We start from the raw sequence: 17,512 nt of genomic DNA, 5'->3' as shown, positions 1-17,512 counted from the left end.
TTCCGTAGCCTTGGCAAGATCCTTGCCGGGACAACTTGCCTGACGCTAGCAGAGCGCGCCACCCTTGAGCCCAAGTGGTTCCAACACCATCAACCATGTTGGAACCAAGGCTCGGGAGTCACCTCCGTGGTGGCATGCAGATCTTTGTAGAGATCATAGATACACAAGATCATATGGGAACCAGAAGACGACGATCCTTGGCGAGATCCTTGCCAAGGAAATCAACGAGACCCTTGCAAAATCCTTGTTGGGGACGACCGCGGTGCCGCAGTGAGACCCTTGCCGGGCCCTCGGCAAGACCCTTGCCAAGAACGCCTGCGGGGCCGCAGCCAGGCCCGCGTCTACCAAGACTCCACCACCGCTCCCATACAGCTGCCAGCTCGACCAGCTGGGCAGGCATCTGCGTGGCAGCGCGCGGCCTCTACACCAACTCAGCAAGCACCTGTGTGGTGGCATGCAGATCTTTGTGAAGGCTCCACCACCGCGCCAGCCCAGCAGCCAGCCAACGTGGCGCTACAACGCCTCGTCAGCTTGGACGCGCGTCGGAGCCATGCGAGGCGACGACAGCTGGGACGAGCTTCTTTGTCGTCCCCAATAAAGCAAGTGGGGCACATCGGCAGTGCATTAATGTATCCCGTGTGCCACTGTGGCGACCCCTTTTTGTATATGAAAGGAGGCCCGAGGCGTACTGGAGGGGGATTCGGATCTTTTGGACTAGAAAGCCACCGCAGCTAGTTCAAGAACACAAGAACACCCAATTATACATCAAAGCAGGACTAGGGTTTTACGCGTCTCCGCGGCCCGAACCTGGGTAAACGATTTGCGTGCTGACGGCCAGACCCGCTCTTTGCGCAACCCCGCGTCCGCCAACCGTAGAAGGGATCCCAGTGACCCCATAGGTGTCGTTTCCCACCGACAACCCCCCTAGGCACGCCCTCCTTCCTCGTGGCTTCCTCTTGGAGTTCCAGACTTCGACTCCAAGTCTTCTGGATTGCTTTCGCTCCAAGAAAGATCATCGCGTAGGTTTCATTCTGTTTGGACTCCGTTTGGTATTCCTTTTCTGAAAAACTCTAAAATAGGCACAAAAAACAGAAACTGGCACTGGGCCTCCGGTTAATAGGTTAGTCCCAAAAATAACATAGAAGAGCATATTAAAGCCCATTAAACATCCAAAACAGATAATATAATAGCATGGAACAATCAAAAATTATAGATACGTTGGAGACGTATCAGTACTCCCCCCTCCTTTAAGGGAGGTCGCTTATTCGATTCCAGAGCCGCTTGGGTTTCTGGAATGGTGTTCGGCTGGGGGCCGGACTGGTCCAGGCCCCCATCGTCAGTCCCCGAGGGGATTGTTCCCCTTGTTTTTCGGCGGCTGAGGTATTACCCTCTGGCTCCATTGTGGCGGCTTCCTGTACCACCCCGTGCCCAGGAGAGGCCCTTCGGGACAACACCTCGGTGTCATCTGTGGCGATAAGCGGGGAGGCTCGCGAAGGTGACTCACTCTCCATCATCTTCAGATCCAAAGAGTTCCCCTCCGATGATTGTTGGGGAAGATCGCGGGCCAGACTACACCATACAAAATGTTAAATACCATAATCATCAAAACTGAACTTATGTACGGCATCTTCGGATACTTACGATTCGGCAAGGGGCTTTGGCCTGGGGCGCCACTCGGGGATGGCCATGACGTCCGAATCTGAGCTGTCTGGGAGGGATATTTTCCCCTTTTGAGTGCCTCCGCCTCTGGATCTTCGGCGGCCGCCCTTTTCTTCTTCTTCCCCTTCGGGGAAAGGTTGTTGTCGTCCTCTTCCTCCTCTTCGTCTTCCTCCTCCTCGGAGGATTGAGTTTCGGTCTCTCCAGACATCGTGTCCGAAGTACCTTTTGCGGCGGATACCATCTTTGGCTTCCTTATTATTCTTCTTGACCTTTTTTCCGGCGCCTGATAGGGCGCCAGGACTAGCATCCTCATTAGAAGAGGATCTGTTGGGTTTTCGGGCAATGGAGCTGGACATCTGATCCGCTCTGCCTTCTTTGTCCATCCCTGTTTTACGGAATTCTTAGTGCACTCCTTCTTTTGATTAATGAACTATGTTATGTTCGGAAATATATCACTTGCCGGGGAGTCTGGATGATTGCAATCGAGGCCGATGTCCTCGGACGTCCCTGACCACGATTTTTGAGTCTTGAAAAATAGCTTCCAGATTGCTTCATGCGTCGTGCCGAAGAATTGCTTCAGGATCCGTGGCCCTTCAGGATTGAACTCCCACATACGGAGAGGCCGCCATTGGCAGGGAAGGGACCGGCGGATGAGCATCACCTAGATCACATCAGTGAGGCTGGTGTCCTTCTCTATGATATTTTTGATGCGCTTTTTCAGCATCAGCACCTCGTCAGATGATCCCCAATCCAGATCCTTGTTGGTCCATGACGCAAGCTGCAGCGGGGGTCCGGATCTAAATGCAGGGGCGGCCACCCACTTGGTGCCACGGGGTTTAGTGATATAAAACCACTCCTGCTGGCATATCTTGACAGTCTCCACAAAGGCCCCTTTGGGCCAGATAACTTTGGGAAGCTTGCTCACCATGGCACCTCCACAATCCGTGTGTTGCCCATCGACCACCTTCGGCTTCATGTTAAAAATCTTGAGCCACAAGCCGAAGTGTGGAGGGATGCTGAGGAATGCCTCACACACGACGATAAACGCCGAGATGTGGAGGAAGGAGTTCGGGGCTAGATCGTGAAAATCCAGCCCGTGAGAACAAAGGGGTGGAGGGGAAACCCTAGCCCGCGGAGAAAGTGAGGGAGGAACACAACCCTCTCACCGGGCTCTGGAGTGGGGATAACTTGCTCTTTGGCAGGGAGTCTGTGTCTGATTTCCGTTGTCAGGTACCTCGCGTGCCGGAGCTCCTTGATGTCCTTATCCGTCACAGAGGAGGTCATCCACTTGCCTTGTGAGCCGGATCCGGACATGGCCGGAGTATTTGGTGGCGGTGGGAAAGATTGGGACTTGGGCGCTGGAGCTCGAGGACGGATGGGCTGAGGAAGGAGAAGGCATGGGGAGAAGAGAAGGATTCTTATCCTCTTATAAAGGCAGTGAATATCAAGCCCCCCCCCCGAACCTTAAAACTCGCCTATTCCCAAGGGGTCGTGCAAAATAGCACGGTTGGATTACCCAAACCCGTATTGATGAGAATCCCGCAATAAGGGGACGCGATATCTGCTTTGACAAGACGTGTCAATGAGGATCGCGCCTTGAAATACGAAGCGGGAGGCTAAAATGGTTTAAAATAATAATAAGGCCAGATCTCGCCGAAAAAGCTGTCAGTGGACATAGCATATATATTTTTAAAGTATTTTACCCTTGTGGTTCAGGGTTGTAACTATTATACAGAGCCGGATACAGTCCTTTTGTTCAACTGCTTTGGAGTATTCAGAGGAGGAACCCGCTTTGCAATGCCGAAGACAATTTGCGCGCCGGACACATCGTCATTGAAGCCTGGTTCAGGGGCTACTGACGGAGTCCTGGATAAGGGGGTCCCGGGGCGTTCGGGCTATGTGACATGGGCCAGACTAATGGGCTGTGAAGATACAAGATAGAATGCCTCCCCCCGTGTCCGGATGTGACTCTCCTTTGCGTGGATGGCAAGCTTGGCGTTTGGATGTGAAGATTCATTTCTCTGTAAACCGACTCTGTACAACCCTAGGCCCCTCTGGTGTCTATATAAGCCAGAGGGTTTAGTCCGTAGAGGCAAGGATAATCATACAGGCTAGACATCTAGTGTTTAGCCATTACGATCTTGAGGTAGATCAACTCTTGTAACCCCTATACTCATCAAAGTCAATCAAGCAGGAAGTAGGGTATTACCTCCATTAAGAGGGCCCGAACCTGGGTAAACATCGTGTCCCTTGTCTCATGTTACCTTCGATCCTCAGACGCACAGTTCGGGATCCCCTACCCGAGATCGGTCGGTTTTGACACCGACACTCCACTGCACGGCGAGAAAGTATTTCGGTGCCGTTATCGGATGAGCCGAAAGCTCTTCCTTAGGATTGTGAATTCCATCCGTGAGTTCGACAGCTAATTCAAGTGCAAGAAGGATTTACCTCATTCCAGAAGTGCACGACAACTATGAGGATGCTTGCATACGGAGCTCCCGGTGATTCACTGAAAGACTATGGACGCATGGCCAAGTCCACGGCCATTGACTGTTTGTACAAGTTCTACAGGGCAGTGGTGGCAGTGTTTGGACCGCAATACTTGGGATCACCCAATGCTGAAGACACTGCTCGGATCCTAGCACAGAATGCAGCAAGAGGATTTCCTGGGATGCTTGGAAGCATCGACTGCATGCATTGCAAAAGGAAAAATTGTCAATTTGCTTGGCAAGGGATATACAAAGGCGGTCGCAGTGTGGTACTTGAGGCAGTGGCCACACATGACCTCTGGATTTGGCACTCCTTCTTTGGTATGCGAGGAACTCACAATGACATCAACGTATTGCAGTGCTCCTCTGTCTTTGCCAAGTTTGTTGAAGGTCATTTTCCTCCGGTGAACTTCGAGGTCAATGGGCGGCACTACAACAAGGGATACTACCTAGCAGATGACATCTATCCGAGATGGTCCACATTTGTGAAGACTATCTCAAATCCTGTGTCAGGAGGCAAGAACTCCCACTTTGCCAAGTGTCAGGAGGCTTGCAGGAAGGATGTCGAGCGGGCATTTGGTGTACTCCAATCTTGATTTTCTTTTATCTGGTACCCCGCTCAGACCTGGTCGAAAGATCAAATGTGGGAGGTCATGACTTTCTGTCATGTTGCACAACATGATCATTGAGAGCGAGCAGGAAGAGTCAATGTTTGACAGTGAACCATATTACATGCAGGATCCTCTTGCCCAAGTTGATCACCAGCTACTGGCAACATGGATTGCCTTCCTCAATATGCGTCAGGAGATCCGAGACCCATAGGTGCATCAACAACTACAGCAGGATCTGGTGGAGCACCTATGGAGGCTCAAGGGCAACACATAGCTCGACGTATGATGAAATATGAGTTTTTATTTGTTGAACTATATGATTTGTATTGATTTGTTGAACTATTTGATTTGTATTGATTTTATGTGAACTATGTGATAAAAAATAGCTTCTGTTGAATTTGTGCCGAAGCACGCTGAATATGGGCCGAAATTGGTGGGCCAATTTGCGCCGAAAGTGAGATGAAAGTGGATCCCCCCCCCCTCCCCACACACACACCCACACCCCCGCGACAATTTTTCCGCTAGCGTGCCCCAGGCGGCGCTACGAACGACTGGAGATGTTCTTAGGGGAACCCTTAGAAACACACCGATAGGAAGCGTTTTTTCAGGAGAACACTGGAGATGCTCTAAGTTTTATTCTCTTCAGACTTTTATTTAAAAAAATATGTAGTTTAAATTGCTAACCACATATGTCACGTGGCTTATTCCCTTCATCAGACTTTCAAAAAGGAGATACTCCCTCCTTCCATCTATATAGGGCCTAATGCGTTTTTCGAGGTTAACTTTGATCAAATATTAAAGCAATAATATATGACATGCAACTTACACAAAGCACATCGTTAAATTCGTGTGTGAAAGGAGCTTTCAATGATATAATTTTCATATTGTGCATGTCATGTACTATTAATCTTGTCAATAGTCAAAGGCGGTTTTAAAAAACGCATTAGGCTCTATATAGATGGAAGGAGGGAGTACTACTAATTAGGTAAAGAAAAGGAGTATGTCGTAGCCCCGCGCATCACAGCACCGAGGAGCTCGCCGGAGAGAACAACTGTACATGATGAATCTGCACGCGGATTGTAAAGAACAAATGTGGTCTTTTTCATGCTCCATGCAATGCAACAGGACATGCGTAGGCGGGTTTCTTTCAGCGTGGCCGTGGAGACGTCCCTGGGGGTGTGATTATTGGCGACCGATGACCGGAGAACCGCCGGAGTGAACACGAGAAAGGGAGATGCTTGACGTAGAATCCGGAGAAATATGGTTAACACGTAGCACAAGATTTGCAGGCCAGACATCCACGTCTTGGTCTTGCATTTTCTTTCTTTTCATTTCTTCACCAGCTGCACCCATCCGCACGCGAGAGAAACGTGAGAATGGAAGTTAATTAATTTCCCCGCAAGACATGCCATGCCTTCGCACACAGTACTCCCTCATACTGTGTTTGATAGCAAGGTATTATATAAACCAAAGTAGCAAAAACTATCGTAATTTTGCATGTAGGTTTGAGATACCATAGTTTTATCAAAACAGCGTATTTTGGAGTATTCACAATACATAGAACCTGTTTGGCTGTTGCCGCATAACGCTGTAAGTTTTGTTGTTTAGCCGTTGCGTTTAAGCACTCAGCGGCTCTGTTTTTTCAAAAGTGGTTTGGTGTTCTTTTTTTTATGCAAAGAAAAAACTGCAATTTGCCCAATACTATAGTATTAAAAGAACGGTTGTCAGGCGCAACCAAACAGCTAATTGTAAATAAAACTATGATAATCTCAAAAATTGTAGTATTCTCAAAATATTTAGAAAATACTTTGCTATTAAACGGGGCCTCAGTTTCTAAATACAACTCCTTTTGGAGTTTTGAATATAGACTATATACGGATGTATAGAGACGTATTGAAGAATGTAGATTCACTCATTTGCTTCTTATGTAGTCCATATTGAAATCTCTAAAAAGCATTATATTTAGGAACGGAGGGAGTATAAGATTTTGCCATATCTTTTTTAATCTTGGAATAAGAATTATACAACCCTTCAAAATAACTTATACACATTTGCTGGCACCTCACCTAACCATGGATTCTTGGAACAAAGCCATCAAATGCGATTTGGTGTGATGGGGATGGCCTAAAGAAATGTGATTCCAATCTCCTTTCTCCAGACTGCGGAACTGATGTTGAATACTCCTCAAGTTTGAGGTTGGTCAGAAGTGAGAAAGAATTAAACCTGAAGTTTCTGCAGGGACAAACAAAAAGACCACCTTCCTTCTTATATTCCTTAATAACATACTTAACGTTAGCTCCACAAGGTCACTAATTAACCACTGAAAACAACCTTCTCATTCTGTGCCAAAAGAATGGTGAAAGATGGCGTCCCTTCGATGTTATTAATGACTACCAGTACCACTGTACTACTAGTACAATCCGTAATGGAACTGCCGACGCTAAAGAACTGTGTCTATAACGGAACTCGTTAAGGAACACCTTGTTTGGCAGGATTCTAAAAACACAGGAATAGAAAAAATATAAAATTGCCCATCCTAATACTACAGGATTTCAGTTTGTTTGATTGCATCATAGGAAAAAATAAAAGAGCTTTTCAAGAGCTTTGAGTGGACGCTGAAATTTCTATTGAATGTAGTTCCTATAGAATTAACCTTATGAATCAAACAATCAACATACTAAAAATTCATAAGTATTGCAATCCTCCAAAATTCCTATGAAAATCCTTTGAATCAAAGGAGCCCTAAGTCAGTCTAAGATTCACTCCACTTGTTTACCTGCCGGACATTTTGTTCCGCAATGAGATGTAGTACTACCAACTAACAAGAATCAATGTAGCTCCAATTCGAGGCACCGTATCAATATGCACAAAGTGGTTAAAAGTATATATTGGAGATAATCTGACACAACTATGTGCATGTTTTCTTCTGCACCTGTACTTCTGATTTGTAAATCAATAAACCGTTGATATGGATATCAAAATCCTACTCCCTCTGTAAACTAATATAAGAGCGTTTAGATTACTATTTTAGTATTCTAAACGCTCTTATATTAGTTTACGGAGGGAGTACTATGCTATCAATCAAATCCATTGATGTAAAAAGTCTATGAATCCTGCACATGTTGCGAGATTGGGCATATGACGAAACGCCGCGAAATCTGATTTTGCTTCAGAGCCTAGTTGAGCAAGACAGCTCAAGAATCGAAATTTCCTTTTCATGGATGATTAAGGAGCGGCGACCTACCAATAGACAGCTATTATTATACGCGTCACGCAACGGAAGATGCTTTAATCCCACCAGATACAATATGCGTCAGCCAAACCAAGTGGCCGCCCTCACCGACACTCCAAAATCAGTAGCTTTTGCAAGGATACTGTGCTCTGTTGACCAAGCTACCAAGAGTTCAGTAACACAAATATTCAGGGGGAAAACATTATACTATCAAATTAAGTTGCAAATTCTCAATTTAAGATTACAAGTTCACAATAAACACTTATTGGTGGTAGATTTGCAAGAGCCAAGACAAAAGACAGACTACAGGAGTACCTTTTTTTTTCCGCGGTTCTTGTTCTATTCTCTTCTACTGTTTTGATTTGTTATGCTTTCATTTTGTTTTGGTCTGTCTGCTTTGTTATGCTTGGTCTTTTGGCTGGTTGTACTCTTTGTGCCTTCTTTCGCATTTGATTCTAATATGAAATGACGCGCGTTTGGCCGCCTGTTGGAGAGAGAGAGAGAAAAAGGACAGACTATTGTTCAGATTGCATATCATCTTTATGTGAGTATATGATGACTTTACGGAAGCTATTTAGTTTTAATTAATGTTTATTTCATTCTTTTTCTAGAAAGATCATCCTCATGGCAACAGGTTAGCTAAATGCAATTTGTCACTGTCATTTGCGAAAGATCGGTGCTTCCTTTAAGAAAAATGGGTCAGGTGGTGGTACTTTGAGTACCATGCAAGTTGAAAGAACCCTTCTGACAGAAAAGTAGCATTTTTTTTTTACATTGTTATATTTATAAACCACGTTGGATCCTCACACGAATATCCTTAATACTAACCGGCAGTGTTTAATTAAGGTATTTTTCTAGTACATGCAAGGTGTAAGCAGACTAAACTACTCATATGTACAGCGATTTCCTTTGAATTCAAGAGAGTACTGCTCCTACTGCAAATTTGAGTTATGTCCTCTGAAGTCTGAACTTGGAATGCAATCCTGAAGCCTATCGTACCTATTATCAGGAATCTTCTCTGAAATTTTCTGTTTCTGCATGGCACATAGGGGCTAGGGCACACCATTAATTCTGGTCAACACAGGGGTCAGAAAAAAATTGGAATTGTTTATCCTACATGACAGTTTCCTCGAAAACAACAAAAAAATGTAACAAAAATCTTTTGGGGCCTGATGAATCTCGTGTCAGACGGTGAGTAAAAAAGTTTGCACTAGTCAATGGTGCATCTTGTGGTTTTGCACATGATCCGTTAAACAAATGCACTAGTGTGCAACTTGAGTTTCAGAAGTCAATGTTTGGCAGGACAAAGGAAACCACACCACACCACACCACACCAAGGTACTAATGACAATCCCTGAAATGCAATAACGGGCTTTACAAGAAATCTAATTACCCAGTTTGCCATGTTTCTGACAAAATGAAGAACTGTTAAAAACAATAATCTACTCCCTCCGTTCCTAAATATAAGTCTTTTTAGAGATTTGAATATGAACTACATACGGATGTATATAGACATGGTTTAGAGTGTAGATTAACTCATTTTGCTTCATATTGAAATCTATAACAAGACTTATATTTAGAAACGGATGGAGTACTACGTAGTGCTTATGTCGATAAACAAAAAGGGGGCAAGATCGTAAAGATGAGAACAGAATGTATAGGAAGGGGAAGACAGATACCAGTACCGGAGTACTGTCGGGAAACACCGGACGACTGAATCACAATGGTCGTGCATCGATGCTCGGTTATGTACACATACTAAAGAATACTACACAATTGTACCAGAGAAAGTACATACAGGAATTAAACCGAACACAAGGACACCGATTGTACCACCACCACCGAGAAGCAGTGCGATTTACTCAAGAAGAGACCAGAGAACAGACACAGAAAGGAAGGGCCTGGCCAGCAGCAGCTCCCCCGTTCGGCACCAACTGACCCGCAACACCAGCTGCCACCCATCACCATATCAACCTAATGAATTATTATTATTTAGCCACCACCTCCTCCTCTTCCTCCTCCTCCCTGCACGAGCACGAACACCAGCCTTTTATATAGCGTCGCCTCCTCTCGGCAGCACCCTTGCCAGCCTCTCTTCTTCTCCCGTCCTCGCCTTCCCTGCCCTGCTCAGGTTTGCTCCCCGCCTTCAATTCTCCTCTGCGTTCGCAATGCGATGTCGTTAACTCGTTATGTACTTTCAAAGTTCTGTCATGATTTCATCTTCTGCAAGTCCATGCCGTTTCGTTAGTAGTAGGATGCCTGTGTAGTTTCTTCAGAGTTCATCCCTGGGGAATGAGATTTCTGCGTTTGTGTCGAACATGGCGACATTGCTTTCCCTTCAAGTCGAAGCAGAGATTGTGTGATTGCTTGGTGAAGGCAGAAAAGTGTTTCAGCATATGGTAGTTGGTTCGGGCCTTTTTGTCCTTGTGCTGAGATCTACACGGCTTCCTTTTTATTCAAGCAACTACTTTATATGGCATCGTGATTTGGTAGGTGTACAATTAAGTTACTATAATGCGGTGCAATAGCATAGTAGGTCCTACCCTGGATCTAGTGATCCTGATGCCTGAAATGGTTCTTTTGCGTGTAGTTTCCGTGTCGGCGATAGTGAGTAGTGAGTGGATCGATCACCAAATGTTGAAATTATTGATCAGAATGCTGAAACATTCTACCTCTACGCGAAAATATAAGACGTTCAAACGGATGGTAGATCTTGCCGTTTTTCTTCTTCTTGGTAGTATCGAGCAGCAACATGTTGATCATTCAGATCGAACCACCACAAAGCATTCAGGTTCTGAGTTGAAAGTTGTAACGCTCTCTGAAAACTTCCTGCGTGATCTCAGGGGAACTGGATCAGGGGAGAAGAGAAGGCAAGCAAGTGGTGGTGACCATGGAGTTCAAAGCGGCCGTTTTCACCGCCGCCGTGCTGGCCGTGCTCCTCTGCTCCCCGGCATCGGCCCAGAAGAGTCCGCCCGCGCCGGCGCCGGTGTCCGTGTCAATCCCGCCGTCCCTCGCGCCGGCGCCGGCGCCGGCCCCGCGCTACGTGGACCTGGCGGCGCTCCTCGACGTGGCCGGCCCGTTCCACACCTTCCTCGGCTACCTGCAGAAGACGAAGGTGATCGAGACCTTCCAGGCCCAGGCCAACAAGACCGACGAGGGCATCACCATCTTCGTCCCCAAGGACTCGGCCTTCGCGGCGCTCAAGAAGTCCACCTTCTCCAACCTCACCAGCGACCAGCTCAAGACGCTGCTCCTCTACCACGCCTTCCCCAAGTACTACCCGCTGGCGCAGTTCAGGAACCTCAGCTCGCTCAACCCGGTGAACACCTTCGCCGGCTCGCCCTACACGCTCAACCTCACCGACGACATGGGCAGCATCAGCGTCGAGTCCATGTGGTCCAAGCCCAAGATCTCCAGCAGCGTCTACGCCACCAAGCCCATCGCCGTCTACTCCATCAACAAGGTGCTCCTGCCCATGCAGCTCTTCAGCAAGGACCCGCCGCTGGCGCCGGCGCCCGCGCCCGCGCCGGAGTCAGGGGCGTCGGACATCGCCCCCAGCCCGGGCGGCGCCAAAGCGGGCGCCGGGAACGGCAAGGCGGACTCGACGAGCGCCGGGCATGTCGGTGCCGCGAATTGCTTGGGGCTGCTGGCTGCCGCGGCAGGTGGCCTGATGCTCCTGTGGTGAGAGAGGACACATGGATGGATGGTTCCTGTCATTTGTAAGCACTTGAATTTGATTTTGAGCTGGTTGATGGAGGCATTCTTTTGGACATAGTAGGCATGATGTTAGGATTGAGTCGGGGTATTTTACATCGTATTGCTCTCATGCATAATCATGATCATTACTCATAAATTGACGGACGGATGAATATCGAAAGAGGTTTCGTCACCTTTATTATGATGACCACTGCTTCGCTTGCTTGTGTTACTCTGTTTTCTATGCAGATTGCCAAGTGATATATAAAGCGCCATCCTAAAGCTGTCGGACGCTGCTGCCCGTAATGGTAGTATCATACCTTAGTATCATGCACATGATACTAAGCTTTAATACTATCTTCATAGTGTTTAGTATTATATACTAGTATCTTAGGTGATCTTATTTATTGTCATGCATGACACATAGTAACATATCATTTATTATGACACGGTATCATGATATGATACTTAACTCTCTCTTTGGCGGTATGAAACATCGCTACCGCCAACCGGGCTGGTGGTAGCCTGCACAACCCTACCGCCAAGGTGCTTGGCGGTAGGCATGAGCACGCACTGTGTTCAATACTTAGGAGGTTTTTGGCGGTAGGGCATGCAACCCTACCGCCAGGGACCTTGGCGGTGGGCTGTTATACCCTACCGTCATGGTCCCTGGCGGTAGCAAAAGGGTCAGATCTTGATTTTTTTTTAAAACTAGGGTCAAATCTCGAATAGGTTTGAGAAAAGGGTCAAAACACGAAATTTAGCCGCTCCTGGCACATGCACCCTTCCTCACTCTTACAGTGTCCTCTCCATGTGTCGCCGCAATCTTTAGCCCTAGTCGTCTCTCCCTCTCTCCTCCACGCGGCTCTTAGATCCACCACCATCTCGTATGTTTCAAACTATAGCTGCCCTGCTACTGCTCACCGATAGGCGAAAAAGGAGGTGGCTAAGTTCCCTTGTCTCACCACTACAAGGCCATGGGTCCCATCTGGCTCCGCCGGACGCTCTAGCAATGAGAGGGTGGGGGACCCCAGATATGTGATTTTGGCATGCAGATTGTAGATTTCGGGTTTTCTTGGCGGCGCTACGGTGGCGGACGCGCCGCCTTGTAGAATATAATTATGTCTCATCTGCTTTCCCACCCCAAAGTTGCTCCTCTAAAATGACGTTAATGAGCTAGTAGCATTGTGTCCTAGCCGGTTCTTCATACCGACGATATTAGGGTTTGGTCCTCGGCATTGTCGCTGTGGGAAGGTGGCCACAACTTGGGATGACCTTTCGGTTCACCAGCTACACCTCTTACCAGCGAGTCGCCGATACTTTTGGTGATTCCCTAGAGGAGCTTTACGAACTTGTGTTTCCTGAATCTAGGAGTCAAATAAATCTAGGGAGTTTTGTGGTGACATTCATCTTCGAATAGAGCATCGCCGTCTTCTCCAAGCAGTTGGCCCGTCTAGATTGATGTCATCGGTGTTTCCTAACAGAGTTCTATGACCTCGTTGCTAGGTGTGTGGAAAAGACTCTTGTTCCAGTGCCAGGGTGAAACTCCAATCGCAACAACTATCGATGCACCATCTACATATGTAGGTTGGAGAAGGCGGAGGTTTCTCCACATACCAGGATCTGATTTTTATATTTTCAAGTTCTCGTGTAATCTCGCCACCAGCATGTCAGGGTAGTACCGTGCCTAGGTCTTCCTCTAAGACTATCAGGATGTTCATTATCCATGGGAAGCCTAGTTCAGCTTCACCACTGCCATCTTCAAGCTAGTTGTCCTCACCTTTGTCATCATCGACCTCACTAGTCAGTCGCTCTCCTCTCTCCGCCTTCTTTCTATTGTCCTTCCTCCACATCTCCTTCTCCTTAAGGCAACAAAGATCTAGTAAAAGCAATTAAATCCAATTAAGCTACTAATGATTCTCAAAGGTTTTTAATACCTCAAAAAATCATTTGTATAAACTATGTCGCGGTACAAAACATAGGGTGTGACACCTTTTCAGCCGTTCTTAGATAAGTGACTGCCTCTTTTGTCGTGGTACAAAACATAAGGTGTGGCCCGATGAGACCTCCGTCTAAACCCATTGAACGCTCATTACTTGTCAACCGCCTGAGTGACCTTACCACGGTCGTCGTTGAGCAACCCCATATTCACCATTATCTTTGTCGACCTGCCTAATCACCCCTCCCCACTCCCCCACACCTCGGCCCTCCCCTTTTCTTTTCCTTCTCCTCCGATTGCCGGTTCAAGCTCCACACCTTCTCTTCTGATTGCCATGACTTAGGTCACAAGTCGTCGTAAAACATGTGTCGAAATGTTGATTTTTGCGGGGAAAAATTTCCGTTATGTTTATTCATAGGCCACGAGTGATTCATCTTGCTCACTAGTCTGCGTTGATGAGTAGTTCTTGGCAGAAACAACATAACCAAGATGAGTTGTGCTTAACTGAAAGACTCATGACTCATACTCAGAGAGTTGATTTTGAACTGGGGTCTTATTAATTGCATTCGGTATGTGCATACAAACAGTATGAATGACAGGAGCATGGTGTCTTGTTCTCCTCACATGCCACTTTATTTTCATATGTGCGGAATCCAGAGGATCCTGTTTCATCAATGTAAAATGTCTAAGATCTTCAGCTTGGCTGTATCTTATTCGGTTCTCCACTTGACTCAGGTATACTAGTTGTCTAATATTTCCAACATGTGTGCGGTTTCCTACTGGAGCGGGCATACCGTACGTAGCAATAAGCATACACACACGCACCCAATCAAAAATAATGTTCAAAGTCAACTTTACACTTAATCCAGCCGGAGACACTAGCATTTTCCTATTCCCATGTCATCAATGCACACATTTTGGTTTCTCTCTCAACAATGTGTTGATTATTATTCACTCCATCCGGGTTTATTAGGCCTCTCAGCATCACAAGCATGTCCCTTTTTATAAGGCCTCGCTTTGGAATGGTGCATGCAAGCAACCATTTCATTGGTTGCATTGAAAGTCATTGTTGTTGGTGTCATCCCTGGAAAATTAATACACTTCATGCGTGTTTTTTCATTGACTGCATGCATGTGAGAGTGCATGGAAGTGGAATAGAAGAATTAATGTGAGCAAATTACTATGTGTCTTGGTCTAAGAGAAGTTATCTTTAGGCTAGTCATAGTGGGAGTAACTTAGGTAGTAACATAACGCACCTCGAGAATTTTTTGCTTATGTGGCAAGTAGTTAATGAGAAGTAGCAACATAATATGTTATTGTAACCTAGCGCTTTTCAAGACAATATGAGTCTACAAGTTATTAAATGAGGCCACATATGACACTAATATTATATTACTTTGCACTATGAAGATAGTAACTTAGACTAGCGTCATGCATATGACACTGGTCTAAGTTACTCCCCGCTATGACCAGCCTTAGGCCTAATAAACCCGGACGGAGGGAGTATTACGTACTCCCTCCGTTTCATAATGTAGGCATACAAAGTTTTAAAAAGTCAAATCTCACAAATATTGACCAAATTTATGGAGAAAACCATTTACATCTAGAATGCCAAAACATATATAGTTAGATTCATCATAAGATCTAGTTTCATATTTTATATACTTGATATTGTAGATGTTGATAGTTTTTTTATCTATAAACTTTAAAAAGTTTGACTTCTAAAATCTATACGCACTACATTATACATTATAGAACGGAGGGGGTATTAATTTGCTATTCATCAATTGGCTGAAAATCCACTTCATGTCAATAGATTTTACATGAAACCACGAGGTGGAGATATGGGTATGCTGGCGAGGCTGAGTTAGGAGCGATTCGGAGCCGGGGATGATGCAGCAACGATGCCGCTGGTGGAGACAAGTGGAAGGCCGGCAATTTCTTTTTTTGAAACAGAGTGAGGGCCAGCAATTTCAGGTGAGGAAAAGTTGCCATCGGTGAAACTGTGGCGGGGTTAAGAGGAGTGGCCGAAGCGCGTCGGTGGCATGGTGGAGGAGGCGGCTTGGGCAGGGCGGCGTGGCGAGACATGTGCGGTAGCGGGTGGTGGAGGAGGCGGCTTGGGCAGGGCGGCGTGACGAGACATGTGCGGTAGCGGGTGGTGGAGGCCGGAGGCATGAGACAGGGTCGAGAGGAGGGAAAAGATATAACAAGAGGAGGAGGAAGCACTCCGGCCTTTAAATTTCATCCAAATTCGAGGCCCGGAAAAATTGACCGAGTCTAAAAAAAAAAGATAACTTGTGAATAGGTGGTCCTTCATTATTTGTGCGTGGTTGCTTCTACGCCACACACGCACACGCAAAACAATGTCAAAAGCTCGTTCCAAACGCCTCTGGTTTGGTGGTTGGAAACGTGTGTTGGCCGCGCGCTACAGACCCACAGTCTGACGATCTGACGTGCGGCTGCTCTCTAAATGCTGCAGCAGCAACGAAGCCTAATTTCTCACGGGGAACCCGGTGCGGCGTGACCTTTGGACTACGATCCGATGCCTAGTTTCAGCAGGTGGGCACGGGAGAGGCTGTTCGCCCGTCGCTGTGCCGTGGGCATGTTTTTTCTTCTTCTTTGTTTTGCGCGCAACCCATCGCCAATCAAGAAGCAGGACAGGAGCCACGGGAGGAGGCCGAGCCCATCAGCCTACGCACCGCCGGGCCGTTGAAAATAGGTGGGCTGCTTAAGCTGCTCCCTCTATTTGGGCCGTGTGCGTGCCGTCGCGGCCACTGCAGCACAGCCGGTACCGCGGGCCGACAGCCGCGCGCGCACTAGAGCGGGTGGGATCCGTCAATCCACCCGTTACATCACGCGTCACCTGCGACTGCGAAGATAGATAGATTCCCTCTCCTTCCCTGCGACGCTCCTTTCCCGCCCCATGCTTAGTCTACGGAGAACTCATTCCCTTTCCTCCCACTTAAAATAAGATGATGATTAGCACTCCTCCTCTCCTCTCACCGTTGCCGCGTTGCACAGCCCGTATGCTCCTCCAGTCCTAGTCGACCGCATGGGATCAAAAGAGGGGAGGGCATCGATGCGGGCGCGGCGGTGAAGTCCGGTCGAGGGAGGGGAGGGGAGGGAATGGAAGCTACGCTGCGGACGGGGCCTCGGAGCAAGAGCCGGCCCGGTGTTGCGGGGATCCGGTCCCGGTACCCCACGACCAGCCCGGCCCGGGCGCCGAGACCCGCACGTGAGGCCAGCGTCGCGACTGTGCATGTCTCCGGCGAGCTCCACCTCTGTGACCGCGAGACACCGCGCACCGGCCCACCACGGACGGCGGCCGCGCGGACCCACGTACACGGCATGTGACGCGCGCCAGGGCTGCCCGTCGAAGTGGGGTGGTCCATGGATGCATGCGGCGTCCAGGCAGTACGCACGCCCCTTGGTGCGCTGCGGTGCACGGTGGACCATCCCATGGCGACGCGATCCCGGCCGCCCTCACGTTGTGCACCGCTGATTAACCTGATCTCTGCTCTCTTTCCGGGCTCCGTTCCACGGCGTCGAGGAGGAAGCATGATGGCGCCTTTGAATACCGTCACTAGTAAACGTTTCAGCTGGATTCCTCATTATGTTAGCCGAGTGTTGCGTGTTCATTGTACGTGGCACAAGTTGGTTAACGAGTCCATGTCCATGCATCCATCCACCGGGGGAGGAGCTAGTAGTGTGGATCAAGAAGCAAGCAACAGAGTTTAAAGCAAGCAGCACGATGATGATGACCTAGCTAGTGGTCGCAAGGCAACCCACTTGCACTGGCGAGGGTCGAGGTACGGCGTCAGCCCATGGCTTGCTGTTCCACGCTTTCCAGGACAAAGATTTGAGGCGCGCAGCAAAAGTCATCGGC

General features: G+C 47.7%; 1 protein-coding gene across 1 annotated transcript; it reads left to right on the top strand.

The window, feature by feature from the left end:
• Positions 1-9,955: 9,955 nt before the first annotated feature.
• On the top strand, positions 9,956-11,892 carry LOC125509704 (fasciclin-like arabinogalactan protein 7). The gene is made up of 2 exons (XM_048674728.2): positions 9,956-10,122; positions 10,835-11,892. The coding sequence occupies exon 2, from the start codon at positions 10,882-10,884 to the stop codon at positions 11,674-11,676; it is 795 nt and encodes a 264-aa protein (XP_048530685.1). The 5' UTR covers positions 9,956-10,122; positions 10,835-10,881; the 3' UTR covers positions 11,677-11,892.
• The last annotated feature ends 5,620 nt before the right edge of the window (positions 11,893-17,512 follow it).

The sequence above is a fragment of the Triticum urartu genome, chromosome 5A, assembly GCF_056163025.1.
Source record: "Triticum urartu cultivar PI428250 chromosome 5A, HENAU_Tu73, whole genome shotgun sequence".
In the NCBI taxonomy this organism is placed as follows: Eukaryota; Viridiplantae; Streptophyta; class Magnoliopsida; order Poales; family Poaceae; genus Triticum; species Triticum urartu.
Note: the sequence above shows the minus strand (reverse complement) of the source record. Positions and strands in the feature narration are given on the sequence as shown.

Coding starts and splice junctions, on each gene's coding strand:
- LOC125509704 (XM_048674728.2), top strand. CDS start 10,882: ATGGAGTTCAAAGCGGCCGTTTTCACCGCCGCCGTGCTGGCCGTGCTC.